Below are 15,944 nucleotides of genomic sequence, written 5' to 3'. Positions count from 1 at the left end.
GTGAAGGCTGGTACGAACACCGAGTCTCTCAGCAGCATGGGTGCCTCCTCCGGCGTCGGCTGCTTCCCCTCCGCCTGCGGCACCGGTGTCCAGGGCTGCCAGGAGGAGGTGGAGGGGGCTTTGCACAGCGCTCTCCTCTCCTCTGCTGCCTGCCTGTGCTGGGAGGGGGCTGTGGAGCCCCCAGGCTTGACCATGGAGGTGGATCTCATGAAGGACATTTCCTGCAAGGACAGACGCAGAGTGAGCTCTGGCTAGGGTTGGGTTTTTGTGTGTGCAACTGCTGTGAGCAATTTGCAAAGCCCTGGGGACCAGGACCAGGACCAGGCCCTTTACATGCTCTGCAGAAAGGGAAAAAAACCCTAAGCAAAGTGAAAGTCTGAATTGAATGGCCCTTTGTCAGCAGTCAGGCTCTCGCTTGTGCCTCGGAGCAGAGCAGGGTTCACGCAGGTCCAGTTCGATGGCTGAACCTCACTTTTCAATCTTTTTCAAGGAAACTTTTCCAGTGACTGGCAAACAAACCCAGAGGGCAGGGATCTCATCCTGGAAACGGGCTAACCGAGCACTTACACAAGCCCCTAAATAAATATCTTGTACATTGGCATGATCTTCATTTGACACTAAATATGAAGGAGAAAGGACATGACCTACCCTCGGGCGGGTTTTCAGGGCCTGGACTGCCCCTGTGATTACTCGGATCCAGCTGTGCATATCCTCGGGGCTGTCTGCCTGCAGAACACACCAGCCCAAATGAGACTTTGCCTTCTGCAAGCCCCCGGTGCAGCCAGAGTTGATCCCCACAGTGAAACGTGGACACGTTCCCAGTATATTTGCTACTAATTTATGCTTGCTTAAAAATCACTGCACCACCCCATCTCCCCCCGCAGAAGGGGAGCTACTCTCCACATTGCAGCATTTTTATATCAGGAATAGATAAAGCATTTAAGGAGAGAAAAAAAAATTGTCGGGGTGTTACCAACCCTGCCCCTGCACTGGCAGAGGCTCGGGGTCTGCATCCTGCCATGAGCCCACCTGGGGCTGGGCTCTCTGGGCAGCAGAGTTTGGGGCTTTGCCCGTGCACGTGGGGATGTGCATCCCCTGCATGGCATGGCACAGTGCGCTGGCTGCTCTTTGGGGACTCTCAAGTGCTGAGGGGTGTTGCAAATGCCAAGAGCACCACGCACAGCATCCCCCATCTGCTGCCTCCCCCTGCCCAGCTCAGCCAGCAACGGGGAGACCAACTTAATACCCCTCCCCACGGTGGAGAAGGGCTGGCCAAATCTGCAGGACAGGGGAGGTGCAGACACAGCCCTGTGCACTCGGGATGCTCATCGGATCGCCCTGTGCTTTTGCCTCTGCTTTTTCCTGCTCACACAAATAGCTGCTATTATAAATAAGCCCAAGGGGAGAAGTGAAACCGCCTGGCAGTTCTCCCTCGCCGCCTGTGCCCCGACGCCAGGCGAAGCTGTTACGAATTCATCTGCTTGTGTTTGCTGGCCGAGAGGCTGCTGGGGAACAGCCTGTTTGCAGGAGCATGGCTTGCATGAGCTGTGGAGAGCTGAACATACTGCGCAGAAAAGCAAACCCGCCTCGGCTGCCTCACCTGGATGTAGAAGGTTCTGGAGCTCGTTATGATTTCAAAGAGGTTGTCCCGCATCAGGAGGTCACTAGAAACAGCGAGAAAGAGACGGTCACTACCCAGAAGTCATCATAGATGGAAAAAAAACCCGTATTTATTCTCATCTCTAGAGTATGCTGGGGAAAAACATATTGAAGGCAAACCTTGGATCTCATCGGGATTTTGAGAAGACAATTCCAGCTCCCCAGAGACCTTCAGCTACAAACACATTCTAGCTTCTGCCGCCTGCAGGCAAACCCCCGCCCCTCCCCAGACCTGTAATCCATCTCATTTACAGTTCATTTTAAATGTGAACTTTCTATTACTTATTAAGAATAAAAATGCAAAGATATATTAATAAAATATATTTTTACTTTAGCTAAAGAGGTTTGTTTTCTTAGTTCATTTTCCATTGCAAGTCTCCAAGTCACTTTGATTTTATCAGCATTTGCTGCAATAAATTGCTCCCAAGACATTGTGTAGCCACCTGTGCTAGTTTAAGGAAAATGCCTATATACAGCTTTTGGCAGCTTTATGAACACCTTTGTTCTTCTGTCATACGACGCTATTTACTGTGCAGGGCCCCATACTCCTTAATCTATGGAGATAAGAGAGCTGTAGGAGCATGCCTGTCCAACAGAGATGGCTATCAGCACCAGAACAGAGGACGGACAATATCCTGCATCCAGCCACATTTCCCTGACCTGCTCATGGAACTGAAGGGGAAGAAATTTCTTAAAAGCAAAACAAAGAGGCGACATTTGGGTTACCGGGTTGTAAAAGAAAAGCGAGTGGCAGCACAGCTCAGCCTGGCCCCAGCTCGCAGCAGCAGCCGCTGTTTGGGGCCCTCTGGGCTCCCCAAAGTAGGGAGCTGAGTTTCCTTCCTGCCCTCCTCCAGTTCAGCTCCTCCGGGAGCTGCTTCCCACCAGCAGCCGGAGCAGCCAGAGCTCCCATTAGCTGCTCCGGGCCCAGCACAACCGAGGGCTACAGCAGGAACTGCAGTCCAGGGAAACACGGACGGGAGCATTACCCAGACTTGACCAGGCACTCGTGGGTCTTGCAGATGTCCTTCAGGAGAATTGAACGCAAGGGCTCCTTGTCCTGTGGAGACAAGAGGAGACAGTGATGGTCTTGGCTGGCCCCTGGGGCTGGTGGCGCTGGGATGTGCCTCCCATGGAGCCACCCGCACCGGCACGGGAGCGCAGCAGCCCCAGACCTCTGCTTGGGAACAGCCCGTCCCAGGCGGGGGCTGCTCACCTGCTCACACTTGTAATAACTGATGGAAAATTCATCCAGAACGAAGTACCGGCGCTTCCAGCTCTTCCTCTGGAAAAGAGAAGAGGAAACCGCTTGGTGCTGGGCTCTGGTGCTCTCCCCACGCTGTCACAGTCCAGCATCCAGAGCATCCCTGGAGCATCCCCGACCCACGGGGGAGCAGCCAGCCCAACGCCACCCGCCCGGCTGAGGCACCCCGCTGCCCACGGCACAGGGGATCCCCAGCACTCACCACGTTCCCCTGCTTCACGCAGTAGCCGCTCTTGAGGACGGGGGGCCCGGCGGGTGGCTTGGCGGCCGAGGTGGGGATGTAGCTCTGTGAGCGCCGCAGCAGCGGGTGGGCAGCCACGTCGCTGCCCTCCCCTCCGTCCCCCCCATTCTGCAACCGGAGAGCACAGAGTTACGGGGGAGCACAGAGAGAGCAGGGAGGGGAATTCCCTGCTAGAAGGCAGGACACCTGAGCTGGAGGGAGAAGCAGCCCGAAGCAAGCCCTGAGCACAGTGCTGCATGCCAAGGGCTAATTGCAATGCCTGGACATGAACAGGGGAATGAACCAGAGTAGAGAGCTGGTTTTATCTCGTTGCATGCAGCTTTTCAGACTGCTGCCTGAGTACTATTCACTCTTTTGGCGCCCACACGTTAAAAACAATGGTAAGAAATTGGAAAGGCTACAGAAAAGCAATTTGAGTGCTGAAGAAAATCCCTTGCAGCAGGGGAGTTAAAGGACCTCATCTGCCTGGCTTATCAAGCACCGAGAGATGACTCAACTGCACCACAGACCTTCTCAGGGAGAAATGCAAGGTACGAGGAGCTCTTTCATCTGGCAGAGGGAGACAGAACAAAAACCACCAGCTGGAAGCTGGAGCCAGACAAACCCAAGTTAGAAAGCAGGGATGCTTTCCAACTGGAGAAGGCAATATATCATGGGAACAAACTGCTCAGGAAAGCCGTAAAGTCTCCACTCCACGTTTTCACAGCCAAATTCTCCCAAAAGAAACTGTGATGTTTAGAGTTCAGGTAGAAAACTCGCACTTCCCCTGGCCCTGAGCTGTCTCTCCCCAAGCACAACGATTGCTGCTATGAGCATGGACGAGCTGTGCACGTGGCTGTGCATCCAGCACCCATCCCCTGGCTCAACCCGAGCACTTCCCAGTGCATCCCAAGGGCCGGACCCTGTCCTGCTGCCAGCATCACCCCTCTCTCCCCCACACCACCCCGTTCCCCGGCAGCGCCCTCCCTTCCCCCTCAGCAGCACAGAGGATGGTTGAGATGAAACATCTGTGCTCATCTCCTTCCCCCATCCCTCCAACCCCTTCCTCCAGCTCTGCGCTGAGGTTTGAGAATTGCCATGGCAGCTGGGGTGGCTCTCGCTGCCACCAGCCTTATATGGCACCCGCGCCGGTGAGACTGCCAGTGCGGTTAACCAGCGACCTGCCCGCACTGCTCCTTCCAGCACCTTCGAGAGGCTGCTTTGGTTTCTCCAGGACAGAGACAAGCAGCCATTTGGCTGGCCCCAAACTGCCGCCTGGCACCTCCGGAGAGCGGTGGAGCAGAGGAAACCGCCCGCTTCCCTCGCCTGGGCTGCACTGGCTCTGCCGAGCATTACAGATGTACGTGTCCAAAACCAGAGATGGGGATGCTGCTGCAATAGGGAGCGTTACACCCAGGAGCCGGGGTGATGCTGCAGGCCAGTTTGGGGGTGCAGCCGGAGCGTGGGGCTCCCCGCTGCAGTCCCAGAGCCACTGCAGGGCAGCACCGGCCGGCCGGGGCAGAGCCAGGAAACCACAAACGCGCCCAGGAAGCTGCAGTGGAGGAATCGCCATTTCACACAGTGCAAGCTGCAAGAGCACAGAAAATAGTCCAGCAGCTGATGCACCACCTTTAAAAAACCCCTTGCTGAAAGAAAGAAATCGGGCAAGGGCTGAGGGTGGAGCTTGCGGCTCTCGGGAGGTGGTGGCAGGGGAGGATAGCGAGACAGACTCAAGAGTCAGGAGGAAAGAGCAGCTTTAACTCACTGAAACAAAAAAGGAAAGTCACAGGGCTGGCTGCTGCCACTTGTTTGCAAGCAGGCAGCCAGGCTGCCTCGGCTGCACGGCACACGGGGAAGCAGGGGGGAGGCACAGTCTTCCCTGCCCTTCCCCACCCCACACATGGGGCAGAGGGTCCAGCAGCATCCCATGGGGCAGCAGCACCGGGAAGGGACAGCTGAGAGCCCAACCCTGGGAGCAGCCCCGACCCCACACACCTCTGCACCCCACACACCTCCGCACCTCACTCCCCGACAAACCCTGTGGCCAGGGAAGCGTTAAAAGCGCCTGCCAGCAAAAAAGCACTGCAATGATCTAATTCTCTGCTCTATTTTTAGTGCTGCCACTGATAAGAGCTGAAGTGAGCCCCAGAGCCGGATGAGCGCCCAAAGGTGGGAGACACCATGTGCACACCCAGCCACGTGCCGAGGGAAGGGGACGCAGAGCCACGGCAAGCGGTGTCAGCCACCGCCTCCAGGACAGGTCAGTCCGTTTGGCTGCTTTGAAGGGGGCATCAACATGGGGTCCCTCTGCCCCGGGCACCTCGATGGGGGATTTGGACCCAGGACGTGTGGGTGGATGGTGCGGGATGGCCAGGAAGCTGAGCAGATTCGTTGCCTCCTCCTCCTCACACCCCCTTGTCTCATCACACTTCAGAGCAAGACAAAGGAGAGGTGCTACAGGGTGCTAAGTGCAGCTATTTATACACCCCTGAGTGGGAAGGGTTTGCAGGCACCAAGCCGGGTTTCCAGAAACGAAAGTGCAAACCAGCCTTCCCAACAGCCCAAACCAGCAACTGCCTCCAGCCCCATGGCTGGACCTCCCCCAGACCCCCAGAGCTCCCCCAGACTCCTGGACCCCACGCTCCAGCCCAGCGCCAGGCCGCAGGACCCACGTCCACAAGCTCTGCTACTCTGACACGCAGGTTAGAGAAGGACAGGGCCCATCACTGCTGTGTGTTAACAGTATTTCTCCATCCATTGCACTGCTCAATACTGGCGGGGCACAGCAGGATGGTAAAGGAATAAAAACACCCAGACACTCGCTTTCCCTGTGCTCTCCCTTCCTAAAGCAGAAATCTGAGTATCATTTGCAACAAGTGATTTGCAGACCCAGCCACCCTCACTCCGCTCAACTCAGAAGGCAGCACACCCTTGCTGGCAGGGCAACGACAGCAGCAGGAGCCAGACACAAAACCCAGCGGGCAGGGACCCCTCAAAGCCCAGCTCAAGCACCGAAGGGCCCCCGGCAGCGAGGTGCGGCAACATCAAAGTGGGGTGTGGTGGGAATGGCCTCGCCCAGCTACGCATGGAGAAAGCTGCCACCTATTCTGCTTATCCCCATTAGGAGCTGCTCTTAAAACATGGGGAACAGAGAGACCAAAACAGGGTGCTGATGTCGCAGGGATTTTACCCCCAGCATTTGGGACAGTGCACAGATCCTGCCAGCTCACCTGGTTGATGGAGATGGGTGTGTGGACCACCACCCCCCCGATGATCTCAGTTTTGTAGGCCACCTGGGGCTTCCTATCCTGGGCCTGGGGCACCACTGGAGGCTTCGTGATCTCTGTGGCTGGTGGGACGCTACCACCCTTTGGCACCTACAGGAGAAAGAAAGGGGGTGAAGCACACAGGCATGACCATGCCGGGCAGCCCCACACCTGCTCTGGGCACCATTGTCTCTGTCCTCCCAGCCTAAATGCAGCAATGTTCCTTTAAAAAATAATAAATGAACAAGCCACCCCAATTAAGGAGGGTGTGGGCCCCACCCAGGCGGTTTGCAGGAGGCACTGAGATGGGAGATGAGAGGTGGTGAATAATTAAGCATCACCTCACATGAGTCTGTGACTTGCCTCTGCAGCCCGATGCGTTTGTGGGACACTTGCTCCTTTAATTGTTCCCGCTCTACTTACAGCTATGCTTAATGATGAGCTTTTGTCTGCCTAACGAGGCTGAGCTGCAGCACGTCAGCAGGGGCACGGCAGACAGCCAGGCGCTGCTTTATACACTGAACGCCTGTGCACCCTGCACCAACGCGCAGCCGGGCAGGTTGTGTCTCCACTGCGAGCGGTCCCACATCCCTGGGCAGAGGCTGTGCCACAGGGACCCAGCTCCCGGCGCCGGCATCCTTCCTTTCCCCCTCCCAGCTCCTTCCCTCCAGCACCCAGCTCTGGACAGAAAGGCGGGTTTCCAAGTTTTCCTTCCCAAGTCTGCACTTCCACTTTTCTAATGCCATTAATTGCGGTCTCTGGCTCCAACCCACCCTCTTGCCTTCCACCCCAAAGTGCACAGGGAGTGACACGCAGTCCTCTCCGTGCAAACTGCACCATGCATCATCGGCTATTGGCTGGGCAGAGCAGAGCTCTCAGCTGCTCTGAAGTCCCTCCTGAGGCAGACGGCTGGACTCGTGTTTAGGCTGAGACCTGGCTTAAGTCTCAGGGGGCAGAGGTCTGTGCTAAGACCTCACAAACCCGCAGGCGGGAGAGGTCTGGCAGGAGAGGAGGAAGGGCCAAGGACGAGATCCCGGTCACGCTGCCCACACAGAGCCCCGGGTGCTTGCCAGCAGCCAGGCTCAGCTGACAGGGCAGTGTGCCGGGCAGGGGGCAGGCAGTGCCGGGCAGGGGGCAGTCAGTGCCGGGCAGGGGGCAGGCAGTGCCGGGCAGGGGGCAGGCAGTGCCGGGCAGGGGGCAGTGGCACGTTCAGGCGCCATCGCTTCCTGCTTCGGAAATGCCGCTGCCCTGAGAGTGAGGGGCCAGACCATGGCAGGCTCCCGCATGCCTGCGCTGCACGGCCCTGTGCAGAGCACCAGCGCCCACGGGCACCGGCACTCACTAGCTGCCTGCCCTGACAACTCAGGCGAGCACGACGCGGGTGCGCGGCGAGGCTGGGGAGCCGGCACAGGCCACCCGGCCAGAGGAAACGGTTTCACAACGCAGATGCAGAGACATTGTGTGCACGGGCAGCGGGGCAGGGGCAGAGGGAAGGAGCTGCATCTCTCTGCAGGCAGCAGTGCAAGGAGGAAGGTGCTGCTCGGCACCCAGCACAAGGCAGTGCTGCCGCCAGCTCGAGCCTCCTCGTGCAGAACTGAGCAGAGTCCCTTGTCACGGTCACACCAGCCCACTGCACGCCTCACGCCTTCAGCTGCCAAGGCCCTGGCTACAAAGACAGCATGCAGGGTGAGGAAACACAGGAACTGATTTGCCAAGAGCAGAGGAGAAGTCTCCGTGAGAAGCGGAAGCTGAACCTGGATCTCTGCACCAGGAGTAATACCCGAACTGCTGCCCCGTCCTTCCCATCCCACTGTGGTGAGTGACTTGGCCGGCAGCAGCGTGCACTGAACATACAGCGCACATGAGTGTGCTTGGTGTGATGCACCCCACGCAAAGGGAGAGGGAGACCACTCAAAGGCCAGAGGCTGGTAAGGGTCAAAACCCTGCCAAAAGCCAGAACAACTCCCCGTGGGCCTTCTGTGCTTCCCCACCCACGCCAAGGTGATGAAGCCACTGCAACTCGGAGCAGCCCAAGGAAACCCAGGCACAATCAGAGACCTATGGGAAGCTGCAGAGCGGGGAGAGGGATTTCCCATGCAGGACAGAGCAGCAGCGTCACCCACATCCCAGTAGCCCTGTGTTTCCCAGCCAGTCTGCGAGAACTCCTCCCTGCAGGGCTGGATGAGCTGGTCGGCCAGCTGGGACACAGTCAGAGTTGGGAAGGGCTGGTCAACATCAGGGTATGAAAATCACCCTGGTTTATTGCAGAAACAGAAGATGTGTCTTCCTACTGTCACACCAGCTCCCACCTCAGCCAGCCTGGCAGATCAGCAACACGGGCTGCCTGCAGGCAACTACCCCGGAGGAAACTACCCCGGCGGTACACCTAGACAAATGTCGCTGGCAGGCTCTGGTTACAACTCCTACCCGGTTTTGGAGGTGGGTTTTTTGTAGCCAATATCACCTGAGCCCATCAGAGAGAAGGTACAAGCCAGAGCCCATGCAGTCAGTTTGGTGGCTTCAGGTGCAGAGGTTGTCACATTTAACGTATTTGCAGATAAAAAAAGAAAATACAAGCCAGGTCTGGTCTTGTAGATGAGTTTCCCACAGGGACTACAACACAGCACTCCAGTGATTTTAAACAAAAAACTCAATGAAAAAAAGTTACTTGATAGGCCCTAATCCTAAACTGTTTGCCATGATTTTTCCTTGTATTTAGTTTACAAACCACGAAAAACATGCATCAGCGCATGATGTAGCAAAACCCTGCTAGCATTAAACATTGGCAATACTGCTAATGCCAGGTACACAGAAGCCTGCAGTGCCCCTGACCCTTTCGCAGGGATCCCCCACATCCCAGGTGCAGGAAGATGCTGTCCTGCGAACGCCTAACCCAGGAGTCCCAGTGTACGGGCACTGCCAACTGAGCATCAAACACGCAGCGTGCAGACGGTGCTTCTACTCCCACTGCAAGAGAGAGGGAGCACAGCATCAACCCTCATCGCCAGGAGCACTGGGCAGCTGAGGAGCACAGACTTCGCGAGTTACTGGGTCAGTGACCATTAATTTACAGTTGTATGAACACAACAGTAAAGGAGAGGAGATGGCAGACAAACTCCTTCGGATCCAGGCACAACCCACCCTACGATGCCCTACAGTGCAGGGCATTCGCTACGCCTCGTCACAAGACCCGGTGTTCCAGGAAGAACAATAATTTATTTACTCAATTTTTAAAGCAAAAGAAAGACGCCCTTTGACAGCCACAGTGAGGAGTTGGTTACGGGTATCCCAGCTGACAGGAGGGAAACGTCCCCGGAGCAGGCGGGGATGGGGACAGATCCCACAGGACCTTCCCCAGGGTGCAAGTGCCATCCCCCACAGCAGCTGGGCAGGGAGCGCAAAGATGCACGAGCAAACAGCAGCAAAGTAAATCCTGACCAGTAGGATCCCTGGGGATGGTGGAGGGAACATCTCCCATCTGAAGCCAGACCCCTGAGAGGGGTCACTGCGGAGCTCTGGCCTTGCAAAGGGACATGGTGAAGCCGCCAGCCCGCGTGCTAAAAGGGTGCATTGCCAGCACATCCCTCCTCTGCTCGGAGAGCTTCTCCCTCAGATCCAAACCAGCCCAGCCCCGCGTGCTGGTAGAACTGCACGCAGCCCCAGCGTGTCTGTGTAAGAGCCCTGCTCTCGCGGGGCTGTCCAGGGAACAGGGCATGCTCCCCTGGGAATGAGGAGGTTTCGGGAGCTACAGCCCCATATTACAGCTGCTTCACTCAACAGCAAAACAAGGGATGCACCAGAAGCAGAGTGGGCTCCAGAAGGAGGACAAGATGCTGCAGCCACCAGCCGAGAGCTGCGCTTCCATCCTTCCCTGGTGCAGCCTCGGCACTAACCCAGAAGAAAGCCTGGCAAGTTTGGCACAGACCTGCTCCCAGGCTGGGGACAGCCCGGCCACCACCATCACTGCTCCTCAGGTGAGACTAGGGAGGCAATGGAGGAGGAGAGCACAGCAAGAAGGAAAAGCACAGCTCTTCCAGGCATTTATTGAGTGGCCCATCAAGGCAGGACACAGCAACACCAGAGATGATCATAATGCAACCTACCGTGATCTTACTGGCCCGGTTCAGTGCCTCCACCCAGTCCTGCAGGTCCTTCTGATCGCTGGCTTGCAAGAAATAGCGCTGAGATAAAGCATTGATAACTATCAAAGAAGGGAACAAAAAGAAGAGTTAGGGAACCCCATTCAGTGTTTAGCATTATTGAAACAAATTAAACAATAAATCAACAAGACAGCATCTCTCAAATCCCAGTCCCAGAGTCATTTGCAGATATCAGTCTCGTAACCTGTAACATGGAAAAGCAGCCGAGGGGCCAGCGCTCAGGCATGGAGGGGGGACGTGGCAGCTGGTCAGCCGGATCCTTACACCAGAGCTTAGGGAGGGCAGGGCTGAAGACAGGCTTAAACCAAGGCTGTGGCATGGCCCAAACTAGGACTTAATCTAGTGCTGAAGTTACCCCCTCGCATGGGGTGTTTGAGGGCCCCTTGGGACTTCCTTCACTCAGCACTTGGGTTTTAACTCTCATCCGAAATGTTGGTGCGAACCCCAAGCGGGGTCTGGGAAGCTCCTCGGGGACACGCTCCCCGCAGACTCCCCAGCGAGCACTGCCTCCTGGCTGGCAGCCGGACGGGTCAGAGGAAGCTCTTGGAGGATTTCCAGCACCAAAAAGCTGGAGACATTTTTAACTGCACAAGATCTTGCTGAAAGTCCCATGAGCCTCGTGCCCTGGGCTCTACCACACCGGGCTCCTCCGGAGCAGCCCCGTCCCCGCGTGGGGATGTGCCATGCGCTCTGGTCTTTGTCTTGGGCTACATCCCTCATAGTAAAGTATTGCAAAGGCAACACCAATCCCCTGGGAGAAGTATGTGCTTGTGCTGTCATTTCTGTTGCTTTAAACCTGAGTTCACAGCTCACGCACAAGGCACTGAAGCAGCGTGGGTCGGGCTGAGGCCATTTGGGGTGGGGGGGAATTGGACACAAAACACCCCTTCCTTGCACCAACAGGAACGGAAGCTTATGATGGCATTAAAAAGGAAAAAAACCCACCTGTATTGCACAATGTAGTGCAGCACAATGGAACACACGGAAAGGATTCAGGAGCACAGCAAAAGCCAGGGTCCCTGCAGGGGACCTTCACAGAGGGGACCCATAGGGTCCTGCCTCCCTCACCAGGCTCTGCCCATGCGTCTTGCGTGGGGGGTCACAGTGACAGGGCCACTGCATGGGGCCAGGGCCCTGCGCTGGCCCTCTGGCACGACAGGCCAGGCGCCCTTCCCTCCCCGACCGCGAGGATGATGCAGGCAGGTCCCACGGGTCTGTCCAGCAGCAGCCGGGAGGGCTCACGGGGGAGGCGCCTATGCCACAGCCTCCCGTGGTGGGGTGTCCTCCCTGGCAGAGCCCCACCAGTGTCCCCCTCACTCACCAAAGCAGAACGGAGTTTTCGGCTTCTGTTTTGGGGTGGCGATGCTAACCTGCAACAGAGCAAATTAAAGAAAAAATTAAAGATAATAGTGCACGCTAACAGCATGCACGAGAGCTGGAAGCTTCCATCCACACACCCATGACAGAGGGGAAGCCAGTGTTCCCCAAGCTCCAACCCAGTCCATGGTCCTGATTCATCTGAGCCCCCGTCCAGCTCCGATGCTGCAGCGTGAGTGCGGGGCTGAGGAGTGAGTGCCCGGCCGCTGGCACGCTGCAGGCTGCAGCCTCATTACGCTGCGCCCAGCAGCTGCTCTGGCCTGAGGGGAGGCATCATCTGCCCTCCCCAGCCCTGCAGTTACCCCATCTGCAAATGAGGAGGAGAGCTGGCCAGCTTGAGTCAGGGGAAAACGAACATGGCTGGTGGGCAGGGCCCAATTAGCACATCTTCCCCATGCACCTCCCGGTCCCGGTTGGAGCCCTGCTGTGTGCCACCGTGGGGCACCGCTCCCACCCCAGGCTCCGCCGCCCCCGGGAACGGCCGGGCAGGACCCCCAGCAGCGCGGATGCGGGGCTGACGGGCAGTGCGGCCCTCGGGGCGCTGGCGCATCCCGTGCCCACGAGGACGAAGGGGAGGCATCATCTGCCCTCCCCAGCCCTGCAGTTACCCCATCTGCAAATGAGGAGGAGAGCTGGCCAGCTTGAGTCAGGGGAAAACGAACATGGCTGGTGGGCAGGGCCCAATTAGCACATCTTCCCCATGCACCTCCCGGTCCCGGTTGGAGCCCTGCTGTGTGCCACCGTGGGGCACCGCTCCCACCCCAGGCCCCGCCGCCCCCGGGAACGGCCGGGCAGGACCCCCAGCAGCGCGGATGCGGGGCTGACGGGCAGTGCGGCCCTCGGGGCGCTGGCGCATCCCGTGCCCACGAGGACGACGAGCACGGCACGAGCTCAGGAGCCGCAGCGCAGCTGTGTGAGCTCTCGGGAACTGGCCCGTATCAGATGTAACGCAGACCACATGCGGCAACAAACGCGCGGTCCCAGGGGAAGGTCAGCACGGAAACAGGGCTTTCATCTCCCGCTGTCCCCCCCGGCACTGGCTGCACTGTAAAGCAAAGAACGGAAAGCTTTCAAAGGCCTTGAAAATGCGAGTTTCTGCTGGACTAACACAGTCGCTCTTGTCAGCAATTAAGAAAATTGAGGGAAAATAGCAGTGGTTTCTCCCTAAAGAGTAGGAATCATTTATATAAGAATAATACTCCCCGAGGCTCCAAGCACAGCATTCATGGAGTATTTATTCTGACAGGCTTCCTCCTTCAGAGCCAGTCTATAATGCTTTAAATATGTTTTCTCAAGCAAACCTCCATTTTTCTGGCATATTTACAGTTGGTAGTTAAAGCCGCTGGCATAACCCAATCCTGCAGTTTGTGACCAAATGCTGTCCTACAGCAATTTTCATTTAGACTAAAACGTATATAATTTATAAGTGAGGCTCTTTCCGAAATGGGGAAGGCTCAACCACCCGGCGTTGCTTCATCTGCGCTTAATTTATAAATCATGATTCAGCAGGAACAGAGAGATCTGTCCAATTCTTTATCCGGCTCCAGTACGGAGCTGAGCCCGGCGTGGCGGCCACAAGCCCCCGCTCCCCCCAGCAGCAGCAGCCGAGGGGCAGCTCACGGGAAAAGGATGGTGGCAGCTCTGCTTTCCGCAGCCATGCTTGCAGCCACGGCTCCATGCGTTCCAGTCACCAGTGCTGCAACAGTTGTCATTTATTGCACTATTTTTGCCTTCCCGTGGAAGCCGGATAATACCATTAAGACAGACAGAAGACTGAGCTTCCAGAAGGTCTCATCCTTCAGGGCACTGCCCTCTAAGCACAGGGAGAGGTACTGGTGCCCCCAAACCCATCGCGAGAGGGACCTTGGGACTGTCTCTACCTCCCCATCTTCATTGGGTCTGATGAGCACCCTCCCGCAGACCTCGGGCTGCAGCAGGACCTGCAGCGGGAGGCACCGCACTGGAGTTATGGGGACTGAGTGCCAAAATGAGAGGGGCACCACAGCATGAGCGCAAACTCTGGCTCAGCCCGGTGCTGGAGCAGCAACACCAAGGTGATTGCCAGCTCTGCGTCCAGCTCACACTGACACCATGCTCCCATCCCCGCTCAGTCCCTGCCGCCCCATGTCCTTCCTCATGGCAGAGCAATTCCTCTTCCTCCCGCACCTCAACCTTGCAGCTCATCCCACGCCAGCTGAAGGCAAACACTGGTCCCAGCGCTGGGCTCAGCCGTGCTGCAGGGACGTTCCCCCCTTCCCACAGACCCGCTCAGGCTCCCGTCCCAGGGAGGATGGCACAGGCTCGGGCAGGACCAGGACCTCACCTCGGGTGCTGCCAGGGCAAGCCATCACCTCTCCCAGGAAAGCCACACGGATAAGGGGACAACAGGGAGCATTCATTTTCCCTCTGCTCCACCCCAACATTACCTTGGAGATATAGGTCAGCTGCAGAGATCCGACAGCACCTGCACCAATGGCCAGGTTCTGCAAAACATTTAATGAGCAATGGCAGTTAAATGACAGAGAGAACGCAAAAGAGGTGAGCCACGCTGTCATTTAGTGTCACTGGGGCCAGGCAGCAAAAGCAACAGCCTCAGCTGCTCCCCTTCTCCGTGCACCTGGTTCATCTCACACCCTACAAGCAGCTGGGACCAGCCACACTGTGCTGCACCCGAGCACCGTGCCCTCCTTGGTCCCACTCCAAACTGCCTGTCCCACTCACCGCCCCGTGCAGCGGCACCTCAGGTGCAAGACGGGCTCCGACTCCCACCCCGCACGGCCCAGAGAGCAGGAGTTTGTGCTAAACACTGGCCAGGAGGCTGTGGGCGGGCGGCTGGCCGGGCACTTCCCCTTCCCCTTTTAACAAGGCAATGAAGAATCTGCTGCGAGATGCTCTTTAGGAAGACAGGTCCCTCCCCAGCCTACAAGCAGTGCTCAAGCACCGTGGGGTTTCCAGGAGGATCCTCCTAAAGGTCAGCTTTGGCTCTTGCTCTTTTGAGCTTGACTGCAAGCACCGGGGCAGCTCTCAGAGACATCAGGCGCGACATGCACAGACTCCATCTCCCCCAACCGCCCAGCTCCTGGTCTAAGTGCTTTTGCTGTATGATGCCACTTCCAAGATGACAAGTATTTCTAGGATAACCTCTTCTCTTTCTTGTTATCACTGTCTCTACGCTAAGACACAAGGGAGGTGTAACACCTCACATTGGCACAGCATTTCTATAGGCTCCTCCAGGGTATCAATGGCTCCTGGTGGCGTAAGCTGCTGCTGGGACAGTCCTGGAAACCACAGAAGTCGCAGGGAGGCTGCTCTGCTGGAGCTTGGTCGTGGCCGCACCCAGCCACGGGAGACCCCAACAGACAACTGATGCAGCAAACAGCATTTTCCTTCTGGGACCCGGAGGAGATGCCTCCGCCAGGGCAGCCCAGTGGGGAGCCTGAGATGCAGCTACAGACTTGCTAACAGCTTCCACAGACATGCCCAGCGTAAAGCTGGGAGCAGCACGGGACCCTACCTGAGGGTTGTCCATGTACCACAGGAGGCAGTTGGCCTGGGTGTCCAGGATGAAATACCTCCGCAGAAACTTGCCGCAGGTCTCATTTTCTTCAATGTCCAGGAACCCGCAGATACGGTTCTGTCGATCCAAGTACGGCATGCCGGGCTCCTTCTCGCATCACCCTGCAGAGGAGGGACAGGCAGGGAGAGGTGGGTGCTCTGCTCCCACAGCCCCACTCCCCAGGGAGCTAGCTGCTCCTGCACCTACAGCCGTCTCAACCCGTCAGTGCCAGACGAGCCGGCATGCAAGCACAGTCGCTCAGCCCCCATCCGAGCTTGCAAGAAGGAGAGGGAAGGGATAACCCGCCAGAGCTGACCCGAACGAGCACGTTAGCTGCTTCTCCTTGCTGAAAAATGAGGCGTTTGCATAAACACGTTCCTCCCCATGGAGGTGCACATCGCTCCCCAGCCCCAAGAGCCGCCCACCCCACCGTGGCCAGGGATCT

General features: G+C 57.3%; 1 protein-coding gene across 2 annotated transcripts in view; it reads right to left on the bottom strand.

Annotated features, from left to right (window-relative positions):
* The window catches only part of PLEKHA2 (pleckstrin homology domain containing A2), a 16,186-nt gene extending 571 nt beyond the window's left edge, over positions 1-15,615 (bottom strand). The window contains exons 1-11 of one of the 2 annotated variants that reach the window (XM_019472157.1): positions 15,458-15,615; positions 14,370-14,426; positions 11,888-11,936; positions 10,510-10,607; positions 6,371-6,517; positions 3,123-3,269; positions 2,873-2,941; positions 2,646-2,716; positions 1,601-1,664; positions 649-726; positions 21-221 (exon numbers count right to left, since the gene is read on the bottom strand). In XM_019472157.1, coding sequence (XP_019327702.1) covers positions 21-221; positions 649-726; positions 1,601-1,664; positions 2,646-2,716; positions 2,873-2,941; positions 3,123-3,269; positions 6,371-6,517; positions 10,510-10,607; positions 11,888-11,936; positions 14,370-14,426; positions 15,458-15,598 — 1,122 coding nt within the window. In that variant the 5' untranslated portion in view covers positions 15,599-15,615. The remainder of the gene's footprint in view (positions 1-20; positions 222-648; positions 727-1,600; positions 1,665-2,645; positions 2,717-2,872; positions 2,942-3,122; positions 3,270-6,370; positions 6,518-10,509; positions 10,608-11,887; positions 11,937-14,369; positions 14,427-15,457) is intronic. The other variant, XM_009277439.1, reaches the window with a different exon arrangement.
* Positions 15,616-15,944: the final 329 nt, after the last annotated feature.

The sequence above is a fragment of the Aptenodytes forsteri genome, unplaced genomic scaffold (assembly GCF_000699145.1).
Source record: "Aptenodytes forsteri isolate BGI_AS27 unplaced genomic scaffold, ASM69914v1 Scaffold298, whole genome shotgun sequence".
In the NCBI taxonomy this organism is placed as follows: domain Eukaryota; kingdom Metazoa; phylum Chordata; class Aves; order Sphenisciformes; family Spheniscidae; genus Aptenodytes; species Aptenodytes forsteri.
The sequence above is the reverse complement of the archived record's forward strand: the minus strand, read 5'-3'. Positions and strand labels throughout refer to the sequence as shown.